Source organism: Vitis riparia, chromosome 11 (genome assembly GCF_004353265.1).
Source record: "Vitis riparia cultivar Riparia Gloire de Montpellier isolate 1030 chromosome 11, EGFV_Vit.rip_1.0, whole genome shotgun sequence".
NCBI lineage: Eukaryota > Viridiplantae > Streptophyta > Magnoliopsida > Vitales > Vitaceae > Vitis > Vitis riparia.
This window is the reverse complement of record NC_048441.1, coordinates 16,423,588-16,443,534: the sequence shown is the minus strand read 5'-3', so window position 1 is coordinate 16,443,534 and position 19,947 is coordinate 16,423,588. Positions and strand designations below refer to the sequence as shown.

At 32.7% G+C, this 19,947-nt stretch overlaps 2 protein-coding genes across 2 annotated transcripts; both read left to right on the top strand.

The window, feature by feature from the left end:
• The first annotated feature begins 615 nt into the window (after positions 1-615).
• On the top strand, positions 616-2,107 carry LOC117924676. The gene is made up of 2 exons (XM_034843378.1): positions 616-902; positions 1,455-2,107. The coding sequence occupies exons 1-2, from the start codon at positions 738-740 to the stop codon at positions 1,674-1,676; spliced, it is 387 nt and encodes a 128-aa protein (XP_034699269.1). The 5' UTR covers positions 616-737; the 3' UTR covers positions 1,677-2,107.
• Positions 2,108-5,650: 3,543 nt separating this feature from the next.
• Positions 5,651-11,046, top strand: LOC117925763. The gene is made up of 3 exons (XM_034844867.1): positions 5,651-6,254; positions 10,042-10,113; positions 10,688-11,046. The coding sequence occupies exons 1-3, from the start codon at positions 5,691-5,693 to the stop codon at positions 10,688-10,690; spliced, it is 639 nt and encodes a 212-aa protein (XP_034700758.1). The 5' UTR covers positions 5,651-5,690; the 3' UTR covers positions 10,691-11,046.
• The last annotated feature ends 8,901 nt before the right edge of the window (positions 11,047-19,947 follow it).

Genomic DNA, 19,947 nt, shown 5'->3' with positions numbered 1-19,947 from the left:
CATAACTACATAAGATCAAGATAGAAAGAAATAATATTCAAGTATAAACAAATAAGATCGGTATAAACAAATAGAATTATTTTTATAACATACTGACTTTTTCAATGATCATCATCCTTTGTGTATGACATTAAAAAGTATTACCATAGAATGATCCAATTTGTAAAATTATGAATTGATTTGGGTAGACCGTAGACCAGCCTTTAGAAAAGCATTTTTTTTTTATATGAGATCAAAAAAGTAATAACCCAATCATAAATCATTACGGGTTTTAAAAGTTGTCATTATTACTTTGTACTTTGGTCATGCAATACACTCGACCCTCGTACTTCTACCCTCGTGGTTGGACGTGATAGCCAATCAAGACGGGATCATTTGCCAACTGGATATGGTATCACCAGTCCACTAGAGTACTACTCCTAGCATGTTGACGCCCGTTGGTTTGATTGCTGATGAGAAGCCACGTGTGCCACTCATAAAACATCACACACTACCCATCCATTTTTTGCCTTATTTGAGTTACTAGAGAACATGCCCCCTGCCCACTTGTCACCTCTTAGCATCAAAACTGCAGAAGGCCTATTCCTTTGCCTGTCACGCACACTAGCCTTTATCCATTCTTGGAGAAGTGCGCGTTGCTGTCTTTCCGTTTCAATACTGGCCAGAAGGCGCCACCTCCCAGTCCACCCCTTTCCTCTTGTCTCTTACCCAAGCATAAGAGATCAAAGCTTGGGGGTATGAGCATGACCACCCAGTATTGGAAAATGATCCTGCAAGTTGCAGTCTCCAAGGCCGAGGTCATTGGATCAGATGACCCTTCCACTAAACGATGTCGTTCTGGAAAAGTTAGAGCTGTGTGGAAGTCTGGAAGAATCCAAAGTCTGTGGTCCACGTGGGAGAATGTAAGTGGGAGTTTGGGATCTTGGGGCTTAACTCTAAGGGGATGAATTTGACGTTTTCCAATCAGAGAATATATACCACGTGTACATTCAGCCAGATAAACCTCCCCACATGGACCTGATCATCTCCTCATGCACACCACCCACCTCATCAACTGCTTGTTGCTTTTCCCCTTCAATAACCGCCTTCCTCTCCCGCTACTAATCAGTGATCACTCGGGTTTCTTTGCTTGGATATCACTTTTTGTCTTTTTGACTTCAGCGTAAGTCTTTATACCTTGGTTTAATCCAAAAGAATCTTTAGACCTGATCCTAAATCCCTAATCATGAATCATCAACTGTGGAGCCTACAGCTTGAGGTGTGCTAGCTGTGGATTTGGGCAGCACAACAGCCAAACAATTTGTATCCACCGGGCACCACTTGTTTGTTTGGTTCACCTCTTCAGACCTAGCTAGCTCGCGCTGTATATATGATATTGATGAAATAATATCTTGTTTTCCATCATATTTCTTCGGTACTCATTTGGGGTTCTTCATTTTCTCATCTTGCCGTAGAATATGGCCTCCCATGGCAGCATCAAAGTCGTCACATCCCCCAAAGGTACCGCCAACGGCGACACGAAATCACCCAAAGGCCACTGTCTCTGCTCACCGACCACTCATCAGGGCTCGTTCCGCTGCAGGTTTCATCGGTCTGCTACCATGAAGCGATCAAAATCCATGCCCTCCAATACCGCCGTGACGTCCCTCTCCCCCAAATCAGTCGACTCTACATAATTAACCACATGTCTCTAGTATTTCCTAACATACCAAGTTCTCTGGGGTCTCTCCCTTTTTTCTCTTTGGTGTGAGGGTATGATCTATCTGCACTTGTTCAGATTCAGATACACATATAAAGCCTATTCTCTCTTCTCTCCTTTTTCTTACGTGATCTCTCTGTGTAAGCTGCTTTTTCAATTATTTGCAGTCGCCATGGATGATGTTCATGAATGAATATTGCGCTCCATATTTAATTTCTTCTGTTGAATCAGATTTCAATCTGTTTTTCTTTCTTCTTCAGATCTTATGAGATTGAATACCACTGAATCATGTTGTTCCACAACTCACAAACCCACTCTCGTCCGCTCATGGCAGATGTGGAAGCATGAATTTCTATGTATTATTCCCTTTTTTTTCTGGACCATAATCATAAAAGAATGTTGTGAATCTTTGTGATGAGCTTTGAATGGCCAAGAATGATGGTGATAAAATGCTATGTATTGTGTATATGCAGAGAGCTTGATATTTGTTCCTGGAATCAGTTTCCAAAGAGGCCATGGCCATCAACAGGGACAGGGGAGAAAATTTCGTATGTTGCGATAACAACGCATCTAGGACTAAATGCATCTGTGGCAGATAAAAGTACCATGTCGCTTTCTTCTACACCATCTTCCCCTCATTAAATACGGATCATTAAAATTCCTGTATTTATGGACTCACATCTCGGCTCATGGTCCATGCTTTCTCTACAAATAAATGTGTTGGACTTCAATTTGTATGCAAATTTAATCAACCTTTGTTTTTTTAAGCTAGATTTAATTCAAATTGGTGAACATAAAATGGATTTTTATTTTTCATTTTTTTTAATCTTGAGTTTGAAACATGTCTCCTTACTTATTATTTTTCCAATTAAAACCAATTTCATTATATAGAGTTACGGAAAATAATTTAGGCCATTAAAAATGTATAGTAAAATTAAAATCATTAGATGATGATATATTTATATACATATATAAAATGAAGTAAAAAAATAAATGAGATAGTACTAAGTACAAAGTAATAGGATCGAATTAGGTATAGAGCAACTATACTTGAAATACCTAAATTAATCTCGGTTTCAATATGTATCAAATTTATTTTTATAAAGAAAAACATGTGTTTTTTTATATAGATTGTTGGAAAAAAAAATTATAAAGTGAGAACTCAAATTTATAAAATTAAACTTAATTAATTTGTCCAAAAATAATTAAGATTTTGTGTTTTTTCGGTATAAGATATTATGTTTTGATACACAAGTGCTATCTTTTAATAATATTCACATAATGTTTGATAATATTCACATAATGTTTGATTACTGGAAAGTGTTGGGCTATGTTTGGTGGTCGGAAAGTTTGAAATAGTGAAGGAAAAAGCCAAGAAAATTAAAAAAAAAAAAATCTAAAATCAATAAGTAATTTTGATAAATTATTTCAAATTCATTTTAACTTATGTAACTTTTTTATATAAAGATTAAATAATTTAAAAATATATAAATTTTTCACTAATTTTAATTATATATAACTTTCTTTCTTATTTTTCATAATAAATCCGAATATGAGAAAATCATTTTCTTTAACATTTTTGTTAGAAAAATTGAGTTAATCCAACTTATGTATCACTCTAAAGGAAAGGTGAATAGGGTGATGGTTTCTTTTTTGCAAATTTAAACTATGTGAATGTAAGAGACAATTACATACAAGTATATAATAAACAATATAAAGACAATTGCATATAAATTAAAAGAGTAAGGAAAAGAGAATGCAAACACAAGATTTTATAATGGTTTGGCGCAACCCGTCCTACATCCACTCTCCTCTAACTTCAATCCCAAGGTTGAGGTTCCACTAATTCAAGGCTTCCAAACCAAGTCTTCAAACAATACAATTGGAGTATGGTTACAATCACCCTCTTGGACTTTTGACTCCAAACACCTTTACACTTCTAAAGAGATACCCCACACTTGAGAATCTTTCTTTCAAAGATATACAAATAATTGATCTCACAAAATTCTAGTATAAAAACTTTAAGCTCAAATGATACAAGAAAACTAGGATTGAAAGGTGCACTAAAAATATGCAAGTTTAGAACAATGGTGCACTAAAAAACACTCTTCCAAGGCTCAAATATTTTCAAGAAAGGTTTGAGAATGTTAAGTTTCTGAAACAATAAAGATTGAAGCATTTTTATAGAAGAAAAAAATCAAATTAGCCGTTGAGGGTTCAATCAATTGAGCTAGGAGTCGACCGGTTGATTAGTCGTTAGCATTTAATGCTTGGTAAATGACCGTTAGGTCTCAGTCGGATCTCAACCGGACTTCAATCGGACCTCGACCGGACCTCAATCGGTTGAACAATCGTTCTGGAAGAAAAGGAAAGTTTTTTTGCACTATCGACTGGTTGAGTTGGGGGGTTGACCAGTTACTATTCATACCCTTGACCGGTTGAGCTAGGGGTCAACCCGGACCTCAACCGGTTGAGCTGGCGGTCGACTAGTTCCTCATTCGGTTCACCCGGTTAAGCCGTTTTTGGCTCAAAAAATCAGTTTTTTCAATTTAAAACTTTTTAAACAAGTTTGCAAAACATTTGATACAAGGTTTTAGTTGAAAACATAAAATCATCCAATTTTAAAAATATTTAAAACAAAATAACTCTTGAATTATTTCGATGCATAAGTAAAGAATATAATGCATGAAAATTCTAGTGCACCAACAACCTTACAAAGAAATCTTATGAAGCTTGGGTCTTGAAAAACACTTTTCTTTAAGGTGGTCTTCTTCTTCATGATTTCTCTTTGGCTTTATTTATGTTTGTGATTGCCACTTTGAAAATCGTCTTGCCTAATCAAACTTGAAATATAATCACTAGTTCTAAACATTGTTTCGTTATCATTAAAACCGAGATTAACCAAACTTTAGTTTCACATTTTTTTTTTTTAAATACTTTCCAAAAATCAAACATAACTTTAATGGAAAAAAAATGTTGAAAAAAAAATAATTTCAAGGCTATGTTTGATTCCTTAAAAAATTCTAGAGAAAATGTAAAAGAAAAAAAATATACAAGAAAATGTGAAGAAAAATAAAAAAATAAGTTTAAAGTAAATAAAATATTTTTATATATTTCTTCAAACTCATTTCACTTATTTCATTTCATTATATAAATATTTAATAATTTAAAAACATATAAAAAAATTTCTAATTTTAATTTTATTTCATTTTATTTTACATTTTCTATGGTAAAATCAAAAATGAAAACTTTTTTTTATTTTCTTAATATTTTTTTTAAAATCAAAATATAGCCAAAGAAAATCAAATATAATTAAAATTAATAATAAATGTATATATTTTTTAAATTATTTAATTTTTATATTAAAGACTTAAAATAAATTAAATAAATTTAAAATAATATATATAAATAATTTATTAATTTTAAATTTATATTAAATTTTTCTTCACTTTTTTTTTTTTCGTGTTGGCTTGTAACGTACGAATTGATTTTTTTTTTTTCACATGTGTATATGAAAACACAATAATCTTATTGGTATCATTATTTCGATCTTGCTCTTGAATCATTATTGCATAAATTGCATCATTGCAAGAATAAAATCCTTAATTTATAAATTAAGATTTTCTTATTTTTTATTTTAAATTGTTGCGTAGGCGACTCTGTTACGAAACCAAGTAACGTAGAGTTCACCTCAGCTTAAATCACTTCCTATGTTTTTTACGGTAGTTTATTGAAAGTTTTTGAGCTTAATATAATAAGATTAAATTAAATATCATATGAAATGATGTGAATACTTTTATTTTTAGTATATGAGTTGTAATATAAGATTGGAAAATTTGGTTACGGCGGTTGTTGGGTAGAGGTTAAACTTATGACTTAAAACCAGTATGACGCTGGAATTATTTTATAAGCTAAATTAAAATAAATAAATAAACCAAATTTAAAAACAAGTCTCCAGGAAAAGAGTCTAACCAGCGACGAAGTCTCGGCAATGACAACGAGTCACGACAACGTCGTCTACGCACCGATCGGCGGCGACCCCAACTACCAAAACGTCGTCGTTTTACTCCCTGTATACTACCCTCGCCGCCGCCGTCTCCTCTATCGCCTCTGCAATGCGTTCCTTGCCTGTGCCGTTTTCCTTTCTATCACCGCCGCCGTCTACCTCCTCTATCCTTCCGACCCCACCGTTCAAGTTGTCGGACTCCACCTCAATAGCGTCCAAGTCCACACTTCGCCTGTGATTTCTCTCGACCTCTCTCTTGATCTCACCATTAGAGTCAGAAACAGAGACTTCTTCTCCTTCAGCTACACTTCCCTCACCGCCTCCGTCGGCTACCGCGGAAGACGGCTAGGGTTTGTAAACTCTTCCGGAGGGTATTTGAGGGCGAGAGGTTCGTCGTACATCAACGCGACGCTTGATCTTGATGGAATTGAGGTTCTTCATGATGTTTTTTACTTGCTTGAAGATCTAGCCAGAGGCTCGATCCCTTTTGATACAGTTTCGGAGGTTCGAGGAAAGCTAGGGTTGTTGTTCTTCGAGATTCCGCTGAAGGTATGTAATCAGTCTTTGTTGTTTCTGTTTCTATTTGGTTGCTGAAAGTTTGATGGGGAGGAATGGGAAATGGATAGGATTCAAACTCTGGCATTGTTTTGTTTTTCTCTGTTTCCTTTGAAATCAAACGGGCGGTTACGATAATTTTGGTAGTGCAACACATGAATTGGATATATTAGATTAGTTCTTGAAGTCATGCAGTTTTGAAATTCTGAAACATGGATACAAGATTTTAAGGGTGTTCTGTGGATGAACTAACATAAATGTAGAGCTGACTCTTTTCTTTTTTTCTTTTCTGATATTGAATTGTGCTTTTTCTTTGAGTGTTTTTGGGATGAATCAAGGATGTAAGATTAAAATTCAACATTCCCATAAAAATTTTGGGCAGCTATTTTGCTTGTTTAGGGTTTTGTTTCTAACTTATATGTCTGTAGGAGCCAAAAAAATTCTCCTAAAAATCGTAGAAATAAAAACAGGATAAAAGAGAAACAATCCAAACAAGTACAACTCTAAAGATGTCTCGTCTTTCTTTTCCATCAATCACATCAATAAACGTGATTTGTTTTGGAGCCACGTTTTACAAAACTGTACAGAATGATACCAATTCATTGGATCATATGCAGATGGCATCCTATTACTCGGATGTGCATCTTCTTCCTAGTACTCCAATGTGCATCTCCTCAGTTGTTGTTTGCTCTCCCCCGAAAACTTTGCTTTCCTTTGTCCTTCTTGCTTTTAGCCCAAATTCGTAAGTTATAATATACTACTCCCCATCTTTATACCTTTGGCTTGAAGAAAGGTGGCAAGGGACTCAACTTCTCGTAATTGATGGGAACTCTTCTTGACAATCTTCTCAGAGGCTTCTCAGATCATCTTCCCTATTCTATTCTGATGGGAACTCTACTTGACAATCTTCTCAGAGGCTTCTTGGATCATCTTCCCTATTCTATTCTGATGGGAACTCTACTTGGCAATCTTCTCAGAGAGGCTTCTCGGATCATTTTCCCTATTTTATTCTTGTTTTTTAGTGTATTTGAAGTTGTTTGGACTTCGGGCGGCCTTCGCATTTTTGCTAAATTTTGTGCTAAAATATATTTGGTTTATTTATTTACTTTTAATATATTTTTTCTAAGGAGTATTTTCTTTTCAGCCATCTCTTAAGTCAATTCGTAGATTGAACTTTTATAAGATATTTTATCAGTCTAAAAATAGTTCAGTTTTAATAGATAATTATGTGATTGAAATTTTATTTTATAAAATCCAGAAAAAATTAAAGAGAGTATGCAAGACATGTCTTCTTGTGAAACCTTGAAAGAATAAAAGTCTTACAGCAATATAATTATAATAATAACATCAAAACTATAATGATGAGATCAGTGTTTCTAAAATAAAAGAGCTTCTATAAATAAAATCTTGAAATGGTAATTATAATTAATAAAACTATAAATAAATGAAGTTTAAACCCACAAAAACTCTTCTCTATCATTCTCCCATGAGATTTGTGAGAAAGTTTTGGATGCTGATAGTGCATGTTGCTTTGTACTCCGATTTCTAATTTTGAGATTAAACACCCTTGCTTTGCACTTTGATGAGAGATTGACTTTTTCATCGTTCCCACAGGTGGGATCACAGTGTTTGTTTTAAAAAATCGTCCTCCTTTTCTTCTTTCTTTCCTTTATATACATGCGATTTTCAATTATAATACATGGAGGTTGGACGTGGGATTGCGAGCCACATCCAGCTCCCACATTCTATACAGGCAGGAAATGCTAGTTGTAGTGGGATATTGCCCTGAAGTTCTCAGAAGAATTATCTGGTAACCATGCAATGGCTAGTCCGGGTTCTTGGCTGTGTTCCCCACAGTTTGGTTGTCTTTTAGCAAAGTTCAGTAAGGTCTCCTTTCACACGATTGGTGAAGAAAATTTTTGGAGGGAAAGGAGGAGATCATGTAAATCTATTAAAATAATATTAGAAAACTTGTTCATGGAGTATCAATTCTTACATGATTTTCTAAATTTAAAAATTCCATCATGTCACTAATTCAAGCACACGAGCAGGGAATGCCTGATTATTCATAATTTTAGGCATAGGAACATTAGAATGCTTGAGATTCTGCTCTCTTCACATTTCAATTCTGGTGTGATAGCTTATCACAGGAATTTTTTATTTTGCAACAGTGCGGACCTGGTCTATGTGTTTAAGCAGATTGCTTTAATGAGTACTATTCCATCATGGACTTATGCCTTACTGCACTGTTGGTTAATATTTGGAATTGCATACGCACTCATAGTTATTGCATACTAAGTTGCAGTACACTCTGGACTGATTCTCATGATATACTTCATTATGAATATCCTGTATGCTAAAACTAATGAGGAATTTCCAAACAAGATGTTTCACAAACCACTGGAATTAGTTTTTATATATTTAGGCCATCGAACTAGATTAAGTTATGTAACCAAAGATGTTTCTTATTGATCTTACATCCCCTAATTTTTTAACAAAGTTGTTAAATGGGTTGTGTTTAATTATGTACTTATAAGTGGTTTTAGTTTGGACTATATTCTTATGTTTTTTTCTTATCTTCACTTGTCCAATGTTACCTTTGCCTATAGCTTGTCCTAGGCTGAAAGAGAAGAGGGAGGTTAGATTTTAGGTTGATGGCCTGCATAAAACCTTCAGTCAAGCTTTTAGGAACCTAAATTTGAAATCTAGAAAAATTCTTTGCCTAAATATATGGCTCCTACAGAGGCCTAGGTAGAGTTTTTAAAATAAATTCTGAAGAATTTTTATGTTAAAGTTATATAAGTTTGTAGCCTAAGTTGGCTTGTTGGCTTGCTTTACAGTATTGACCCATTACCTAGTAACTTAAACTTTTGGTTTAATTGGTAATTTAACATGATATCAAAATATCAGTTTTCAAAAGGTCTTAACTCGTAAGTTCAGACATCACCATGTGTTTATTTTCCCATTTGAACCCAGGGGCAAATTCAAGGAGTCTGCATGTGAGGCTGGTGTTAAAGGTCATAGCCTAAGTTTGTCCGTTGGCTTGATAACATTGTTGTCTCATTACCTAATAGCTTAACTTTTTAGGCTAATTTGTAGTTTAACAGGTAAAGTGCCCCATTAGGCTTGTGATTTATGAAAAATACATTTTTCAAGTAGGCCTGATCTGAAGGGGTGAGAGGAGGAGAGCTGGTGCTGGATAAGTCAAAGAGAGGATGTATAATTTGAAGGTGTTGAAAGTGGGGGGAATGTTGAATAAAGCTTTAATTAGAGCAATGATTTTGACAGACACACATGATGAAATAAGAGTCATATTTTTTATTTTTTTATTTATTCTTGATAAGTGATGAAATAAGAGTCATATTTTTGACTGAAAATGGGTGCAGGGGCACTGGGGCTTGGTTGATTAACTGATTTATAAGTTATTCAGCAATTAAGGTTGCACCTACTATTTTTGTACTCTGTAGCAAGTAATACTACATTTACGACCGCTATCTAGTAATGAATAGGAAAATCGTATTTGGCAGGTGGGGCGGTGATGTGATTACCTACTGACGTATAGATTCATATGAATGCATTTTAGATTTTATTGTAAAGGCACCAAATTCTTGCACAACACAAAGGTAACTAATGTGAGAACACAAAAGATACACAACACAAAAATCATGCTCACTGGCTTGCAATTGCCTTGACCATTTTTCACTCTTTTTCTTCTTATTCTGCATACTAGATGTTACAGCTGCTTAAGTTTGTTTAACTGCATTATTTGAATTTTGATCAGGCAAGAGTATCATGCGAGGTTTATGTAAATACAAGCAACCAAACAATCATCCATCAAGATTGCTACCCAATGGTGAGTACCTCATCACCTTAGCTTGACCTCTTTGTGTGGAGAACAATATAAGCAAAATATGCATTTGAAAAATACTCTGTTGCTTCCTCAGTTGTGGACATATAGAGTCTGTTCAATCAGTGAGTCATGGTCCTATTCTATGCAGTTATTCGGTTTTGACATAAATTTAATTCTATTTCACTCTAGTAACCATGGTACATCTCCCTGAAAAATACATTTCCTAGGTTACAATCAGTAGACAATATAAATGTCCAGTTGCAAATGTCTACCGTCCTATTTTCATGATTCATCTGGCATCTTTTTACTAAAAGAAAAGATGCACTTTTAGTGAAAACTGCTGATTTTGCTGCTAATCTGTAAAATTCCATGCTTGGTTCTTGGACTTGAGCAACTGTAAAATGAGAACCAGGAGGTCACCCAACCCAACCAGAGTGCATGTGTCTTATATCATTCCCACAGGTGGCTTTGCTAGAGTTGTTTGTGATCTGTCTTACTGGTCCAGTGAAAGGAGTGTCAGGCCGTCAGCAAGCATTTGGGTTTCTTTGCTAATTTTGAACTGGTATTTGACTTTCAGTGATTGCAGTGGATAATGTAAAGGCCAGAAAGTCATCCCAATCGTGATTTGGATATGGTAGCACATCATAGGGTTGTGGTTGGTACTGTCAGCAGCTGATAAGGTTAATTGAGAAAGCGTCAGCATGTGGATGTGAATAGCTTACAGGTTAGTGCCTGTGAAGAGGATTGATTTCATTGAAGGACAGCAGCAATGTGTGATAGTAAGAATATTAGCTCATTACTGTTATTTCTTCCAGAAGATTGCTGCCGTAATTATAGCACCATGGTTACTATTATGTCTATTTGTAAATTCCATATGATGGTTAAGGACTTCTGCTGCAGAAGCTGAAAGTGGGTTTTTCTAATTTTGTTTTTCAATTTTTTTTCCATAATTGTTGGAAAATAATAGTTGATAAAAAATAGTGCTAGTTTGAAAAATAATAATATTAATATTAATTAATTAAAATATATATATACAATTTGCATTTGGAGATTCTTTTTCTTGGCATTCTTGCTGTCGCTCTCAGGTGGGTTGTGATTCATGAGTCAGCCACCATCAAACTGAATTTTAACCTATTATAATATTATTTTTTTTAAAAACTAAGTATGGAACAGGTTCACTTGTAGAATACTCAATAGAATACGTGAAACACGTGGACACTGGATAATTCTTTTTTTATATATTTTTTTTATTTTTTAAGCCGCAGGCCACGTTTTTGGCTTATTGGGAGACTTTGAATGTATTTTTAAAGGATAGATAATGTTGACAACTTTTTATATTAACTCTCATCCCCACCTTCCTTATCTATATTTTTTAAAATCTTTTTTACTCATGAAATTAATCTTTAGTTGTTTATAATTAGATATGATATAATTATTTGTAAAGTAATTTTAATAAATTGTTATGAGAAATTAATTTTGTAAAACAAAATTATTTAAAGTGCCATTTTCTGTCAACCTTTCCTATTTTTTCTTCCAAACCCTTAACAACTTACCCTTTTCAATGTCAAATATTTTATTTGACATTTGATGTGGAATATTTGATTAAATTCTAATTTAAATTTCAAGATTAGGAATAATAATTTTTATAAAAAAAATATAATTTGATGGTTATAAAAATTAAAAATATAGGTGAGTAAGGGTAAACTAAAAAAATTAATATATATATATGGATGAGACTTGACGGTGTTTCTTCAGATCATTAAATCGAAAAAATTACCCACGATAGAATCAATCATTAAATCAAAAAATTACCCGTTTACGAGGGTCAAATGGGTAACGTTATAAATATATATTTTACTATTTTATATATTATTAAAAATTAAAAAATTCTATCAAATTTTTTAATCCTTGATACATTCACACCATCAATGCACCAAATAAAAGAGCCTAAAGAAAAGCAAGATCAAATAACTAAAAACGCTCTCAGCCCATGATGGTGGATGGCGGTTTTCGTGAGGAAAACCTACTGTGTCTACGTGTATGGAACGCACTAGAGACGAAATTATGAATTATTTAAGATCAATACTAAAGTGGGCCAAAAGTAAAACTTACCAAACTCTACAGCCAGGTTTTCTACTTGGAATCGCTCAATCTTAAAATAACTTTCTGATCTATCCCAATACAAAAAACAAAAAAAATTGAAAAGACGAATCCTAATTAGTGGAAGAACAAACCTAATTTGTTCCCTTGCCTTCTGGGTTATTCCTATCCCTTGACCTTTATCCAGAGAAATCACAGAAAGATCAAAGAAACGCTTCCGGTACGAGACAAAAACTATGAGAGTCAAGTAAACTTTACCATTAAGATCCAATTGATGAGAAGAGAAACATGACACGCCTCTCTCATTTTTCATATATATACTTACAAGATGTAGACTAATCACTAGGTTTTTCTCTCGTAACTCGGCCACCCCACACGTACTTAGCGCGATGCAGCCTGCACCGGAAGGACCCCGGATGCCGCGTAGGCGAACATAGACAGTACTGCTTTACTGTGCCCTCCCGGGCATCTCCCGACGCTGCTGCTTCACTGCGCACGGTATTCTCCGCCACCATTGCAGCCAACTGCAAAAGAAGCCATCTTCTTTGTGCTGCCAACTCCTGATGATCAGGCCTACCCTGAGGAAGACCCGGGTGACACATCTTTGATCCTCCTCCTCCTTCTTGTTTGCTGGGTGAGAAAAGAGTTTGAAAAGAAAAGAATATGTGGGCTACAAAAATATATAGAATAGAAACAAAAGGAATCAAGGAGAGGTGGGCAAGTAAAGTTGGGTATAAAGGGCTTTTAGATTGATTCCCAGAAAGTTTTTTTTTTCTTTCGAGTCTTCAACGAAGCGTTTCTATGTGCATGAGCCGCTTGTGAAGGTGTGGGGCGTGTGTGATGAAATCACTGACGACTTATAGCTTGTAATAAAAGTAAAAACTGATCATTGGTCAACTTTTTTGATGGGGCTGATAAAGATAAAGATAAATTTTAAACCATTTGAATTGTAAAACGGATTAACCGCTTATGGTAAATCACGAAAATAAAATTTTAATTTTTAATAAAAATGATAATTTTTTTACCATTATTTTTTTTTTTAAGTTTTAAAGATAACATATCAAATTTTATTATTAAATGAAAATTTAATCACTTCATTTAAGCAATATATTCTAATGAAATTAAGTTTATCAAAATAAATCATTTTTAAATTCTCATTATTTCCAATGAAATTTAATACTTAAAGCTAGAATAATATTAAATAATTTTTTGTTATACTTATTTTATAAGTATAGTATACAACCATATAAATATTGTCCAGATTAAAATGAATTCTTATGATTTTAAAATATGTTTATAATATCAAAAGGGATTTATATATATATATATATATATCGTCAAAAAATTTCTCTCGAATATTATAAGTACATACTCATTGTATCTCATGAAATTATGAAGTTAAACAAATTAATAAATACCTTAAACCAAATAAACCCTAACAAAGGTCGAAGATCAACTCTAATATCATTTATAACGATTCACATTCAATCATATAAATATTATTTACTTTGAATTCAAAGGGTTCTTACAATTTTAAAATACGTCTAAAAAGATAAAAGGAGTTTATGCATATATAATATCCAGTTGAGATATCGCATATTCAACACTTACAATTTTAATTCTTTTTATATCTAATTTTCAATTTTATTGTAACACCAACACCTGTTTTTCAGATTTATGATTAGCCAAATACGTATTCAGCCACTGTGAAACACAAACCATACATTTGTCCCTCGAAGCTCTTTACCAACAAAAACCACCTCCATGAGTTCTATGCCACGTCCTTCACATGTCAGCATGCTAGTGCTACTGACTCAGCACTCGGCCACTTTTTGGTGGTGCAGTCTCTGTTTTCTGTCTCTGGCACGTATTTTCTACGCAATAATTTATTTTCAGTTGGGTGCTGAGGCTGGGCCTGACCCCAAAACGCGGCGTTTTGGAAGAGGACAAGGCCATGATGATGCCCTTCCCAGTCAGATTATACAGTGAAAACCAGAAGAAAAAAAAAAAAAAGTGATAAATGTCCCTGCTAAACGACCCAAGTCTATGACCATTAACCTTTGGACCTGGCCCATGGCCCATGGCCCATTTCAAGGGACCCAGTTTGCTTCTAAATTTGGGCTGGGCAAACCCGAGTTCACAAAAACAAGGCCCGTTTGGGGCTGCCCAGTGTAGAAGTTTGACCGGAGACTAGAATTTCCTTCACAAAAAGGCATAAACATGGATTTGTTACAAAGAAATGTGTGGGCCCATGTACGGGCCCCAACCTCAATTGACAGAGAATGTGGCCCAGTTCTTCTACATCAACATATTACTGTGGAGCCGTACATCAGATATTATAATGCAATTGAATAGACTATATGACAGAAGACATCCAAGGTAACCAGTAGGATGGCACGAGGTGCATGCAAATGGTAATAAAATCAGTTTTTAAAGACCATTCAAAACTGGCTTCCCATAATCAAATAGCATTCCCCCTTTTGACCTCCTAATTTGACTTGTACTCCACTTCCCCTTTGGAAAAGGACCCTTGTGTTCACATGCCTGTCGAGGCACTAGGAAGGAGAATCCAATTAGAACCTGTAGAGTAAAAATGGTTGCGCTCTTGAACAGGTGATTTGGACCCTGAACCAAAGTCCACGGCCAATGGCGTATGATGTGACCAAATAAAACACAAGTTTCTGGAGAGGCGAAACTTAAACGCCACGAGGCAGTTGTTCAGTCCCCCCGGCTACACCCGCAGTCGCTTTCGGGGGACGAGTCAAAGCCGCCAGCCGAGTCTAAAACTCGCGTTTCTCCCGCGTTATTTTACAATTTCCACCGATTCACACTCTCTTTTCCTGGAAGGCACATCCTCCACTTCACCCATATATATATACGATATACCATAACCCCCTTCTCCATCCTCTCCTCAAAACGCCCTTTCCACGATTTTTCTCTCTCTACGATTCCCCTCTCCTCGCCATTTCTTATATCTTTTCTTCCCGATTTCTTCTTTAAATCTCGCACTTACGAATCGAAGACGATGAACCCAATCAAATTCTACGCTTTTCCCATCGTTGGGTTGGTGTTGTTGGCACTCTTGGAAGGGAGCCGAGGCCAGGGAATCGCTCCTTCGCCTGCTCCACAGGGTCCCTTCAGCGATGGCAGTACGATTGATCAAGGCATCGCTTATGTCCTCCTCGTGCTTGCCCTCGTTATCACATACCTTGTCCATTGATTTACATTTTTTTTCGAGAATGTTGATGTATTAATATTTTTTTTTTTTATGTATTTCTCTGCGTATTGTCTAATGGAAATTGCAGTATTCTTTTTTTATATATGTATATGAGCCTTTGTCCAACGCTAAAAGTATATTTAATATGATTATTGGAATTTAATTATGAAAATTAATATTTCTCATTTTAAAATTTTGTTTAAAATTAATATCCTTAATATTCATTATGTTATCTACAAAATTGGGATTCCCTCACCATTTAATAAACATGTAACTCAAAAAAAAAATGATAAATTAGAATGATTTAAGATTAAAAAAAAAAAGAGTATAAAAAGCAAATTTTTATGTCAAACAAAAGTTCATTGAATATGGAATACATAAAATCTGGGTAAATGAGTATTAAATAAATTAATATTTTTATTTAAACAATAAAACTTTTGATCCTAACTCGGATTAGTGCACTAAATTTATAAAGTAATAATATTTTTAGAAATATTTTAACATCACATCTCTTCTTTTTTTAAGAAGATATTTTGTAAAACTTAATGCGTATTTTAGTTACTTAAATTGATTTTAAGTTAAATTATACTTAAGTTATTGAATTAAAACTTGTTACTTGATTCTTATTTTAAGTATTAAGGTCATTTGATAAATTTTACCTTTTTATAATTATAGTAAAGAAGGTCAAATAATAATAGAGGTTATGAAGTAACAAAACACATCTAAAGGTAATTAAAACAAATGAAAATAAAAATATAAAATAAAAATATGAACTTAATAATAAGTTAATTGTTTTTATTTATTACTTAAAGTTATTTTTTATTTTAAGTCATACCATTAAGTTATTTTACTTAATATACTTAATTTATTTAATGACTTAAATTAAGTTATTAAGTCATTTTAAATTATTAAATTAATTTACCAAACACCACTAAAAGTTTTTCTAAATAGTCTTTCTATTTTTTACAATCAATAACCAATTTTTATTCTTTAGAGTTTCTTAGGCTTTTATGTATGAACTTTTTATCACATTCATTATTTTAAAATTTATAAGTCTAATATACGGTAGAAACATAATACTCTTTGTAAATTAATAAATATTCATTTATCGATAAATCAATAACCTCATTGAGATAATAGTTTCTTTTGATTATAGGAGTATTATTTTATAAGAGTTTTATCGTATATCTTTTTAATTTGTATCTTTCAAACATAATGACCACTCACCTGTGTTGGCTTTTTGTTATCTCATCTCAACAGTCATTATGCACTTTTCAAAACTATTCTTACAATATTATAAAAGTAAAATAAAATTATATTTGTATATACCAAAACTCCTTTTGTATCCGCTTCATTTACACATCCACTTAAAAATTTAAAACTTATCAATACATCTACCTATAATTTTAAAAATACTCAAGATAGTCTTCTCATTCTTCTTTCACTAGACTCGTCATTTGTAACATTTTTCTCTTAACCTATTGCTCCCCAACTACAAATCCTTAGAGAAAATCATTTTATTTGATACTCATTTAATAAAAATTTTGTTTTAAAATTAGTTGAAAAACAAATTGGAATAATTTAAAAGTGATTTAGAAGTGGAAAATCGTGAAAAAAGTACAATAGAAGTGAAAATAAAAATAAAAAATTGTCCCCCATGTTTGAACTTGAAAGTTCGAACAATAAACAAATATTCAAAAGTATAGTTTCGAATATTTTTAAGATGTCTAAAAGTACAATATCGGACAATTGTAAAATGTTTAACTAATAACTTCAAACATCATTCGCAACACTTTCTTCTTTAAACTTGGAAAATGCGGTAAAAAATGCAAAAAAATAAAAAAAATAAAATTACAAAGAAGTAAACGAACACACTTTTGCATTTGTACCATTATTGAAAATGATTATTTGATCACCCATTAGTGAAAAATACAATTATTTTGTTGGGGTTATAGAGAGATTAGAAGAAAAGAAATGAAGAAATAAAAGAAATAACTTGATGCATTTTTGTGTTCAAAGGGAGTTTAGGGATCTCAATAAAAGGGTATTTCTATCTTAAAATATTATTAAAATGATATATCACATAAAGGAGTTATCACGAATGCAAATATAATTTATCAAAAGTAAAAGAAATTTCATAATTTTTTATTCCTAAAATACCTTTATCCATTTATTTAATACATAAAGCCATTTGATTTCCATTTTTTATTTATAACACAATGTAAATTCCCCTTATTATTTATTATAAATATTAAATTCAACTTACAACCATTCAACTTTCACCATAAGTAAAACTACATGTTATCATCTCTCTTGTTGAAGTTTTATTTTGGACAACTCTAATGATCCTTTCTCGATTTCGAAGATTATGACAACTATAACAATTGATTCACAACCATATAAATATTATTTGATATGGTCCAAAAACCTCGTTACCTTAAAATGTATTTATGTGGTTGAGATGTTACAATCACTCATTCATATAAACATAATGTTATTGTCTTATCTAATAAAATTATAAGGCTAAATAAATAGATACTCTTTATAGAGTCAAACAAATTCCTTAATTGAGGTCGGAGATTACATTGATATCATTTATAATGATCTATTTCAAAATGTGTAAATATTATTCACTTTGAACAAAAAAAAAAAGTTCATTACTTTAAAATACATTTATATAGTTAAGAGAAACATATACGTTTATAATATCGATTTTTTTTTTCCTTTATTCGATATGAGATTTCATAATAGTCGTGCTTTAAAGGTGTGAGAGACCCATTGGACATAATATCTCTACATAATTGAAAACAAATCATTACAATTTTTAAATCATAAAAAGAAAATAATAGCAATGAGTCTACAAATTAATTTATCAAAACTTTATATAAAGGCAATTCCACCTTTGTTATTTTCTAAAAATAGAAAAATAAATGTTTTTTAATTATATTTTAAAATATTTTTAAACACCAAAAATGTTTATCGTTTTCTAAAAATAAAAATAAGAACATGTTAAATAATTATAGATATGTGAAGAAGTACGAAAAGGTCTCCCGTCATTCAACCACACCATTGAGGAATTTTAAGCCATTTATTTTTCTTTTTAATTTTTATTTTATTTTATACTTCTTGACCCATTGACTGCATTTTAATAATTTGATTCAAAACATGAACAACCAATCCCACGGGCCCTGCAAGCATGCAAAAAATATGAACCGCTCTTTCGATCTACGGCCCTAAATGGCTGAAGTTCATTTTCTCTCTTTCCAAACACACACCCACTCCTTTGGATCCATTCTATTAACCATTGAATTAAAAAAAGAAAAAAGAAAAAAGAAAAAGCTTTTAGATGTGGGTGAAGGGTTTTATATTAGAAACTGTTGCTTGTATCATTAGATTCATTAGCAGGCAATTATGGATCCAATCTTTCCATTGACCAATTCTAGGATCAACCGCTGATCTCCCTTTAGTAGGACCCATAAATAAAATTATAAAAATTACAAAATCATAAAATATAAACATATAGTTAATAGGGAAAATAATTGTGCAACCCTACAACTATGCATTGGGCTAAATCATGATGGAGCATTATCAAACAAGTTAAAGCTTAAATTTTCCCACAAGAAAAGCATATCATCCCTAGTATTAAATACCATTAGGTGCATAAACTAAATAATCTATAGTAAAAGCCTAATGGACCAATTGGGAGTATTATACGCCGAAGTCTTTTTTCACGTGTTTTTATTTATTTATTGAAGGAGAAATCAATCGTTGGGTTCTTACAAAAAGAAATTCTTATGTCTTTAAAGTTTGAAAAAAAAATCCCTCGATTTTAAGATAAGATTGAAATTTATTAATCATAACGATTAATGAAAAAGCTGATATAACGCTTGTTCAAGTATAATTTGATTTATGGTTTGAATTTGACGGGTTTAAGAAAGTTTTAATTATAGTCTCTAATTTTGACATGTTTAAGATTTTTTTATTTAAAAATATTTTCATTAAAACACTTACATATACAAAAATTAAGATAGTGTTTGTTAAATAACCCGTTGATATCAACCAATATAATTAAATCGAACTTATTGATTCAAACAAAAAACAAACACCACTTAAGATATGATATCAATGAAAAATTATTTGAAATATTCAATATTTATATGAAATGTAATCAACATGGTTTTATTTGTAATAATTATTTCAATAGATTTTAAGATTCTTGATATTTACTCATAATTATGTGTAGATATTATTCCAATTATATATGTTGAATAAGTTTTAATTGTGAATGAATGAAGGAGGAGAGGGGGGGGGGGGGGGGGGGTGTGGGGGGGTGGGTGGGTGGGTGTGGAAGGAGAGTGGATATGAGTTGGGCAGGGCTTAACCCAGTCAGGAGTGACTGGGCCTAGGCCCAATTCTATTGAAATCCACCAATTGCTAGAGTCACAGCTTTCATGTATATATATATTTTTTATTAACCAGAATGTGAGTGGGTCTCCCCATCCTGGACTTCGTTTTTAATC

Coding starts and splice junctions, on each gene's coding strand:
- LOC117925763 (XM_034844867.1), top strand. CDS start 5,691: ATGACAACGAGTCACGACAACGTCGTCTACGCACCGATCGGCGGCGAC. Junction 6,255..10,041: donor TCTTCGAGATTCCGCTGAAG/GTATGTAATCAG, acceptor AATTTTGATCAG/GCAAGAGTATCATGCGAGGT.
- LOC117924676 (XM_034843378.1), top strand. CDS start 738: ATGAGCATGACCACCCAGTATTGGAAAATGATCCTGCAAGTTGCAGTC. Junction 903..1,454: donor TGTGGTCCACGTGGGAGAAT/GTAAGTGGGAGT, acceptor ATCTTGCCGTAG/AATATGGCCTCCCATGGCAG.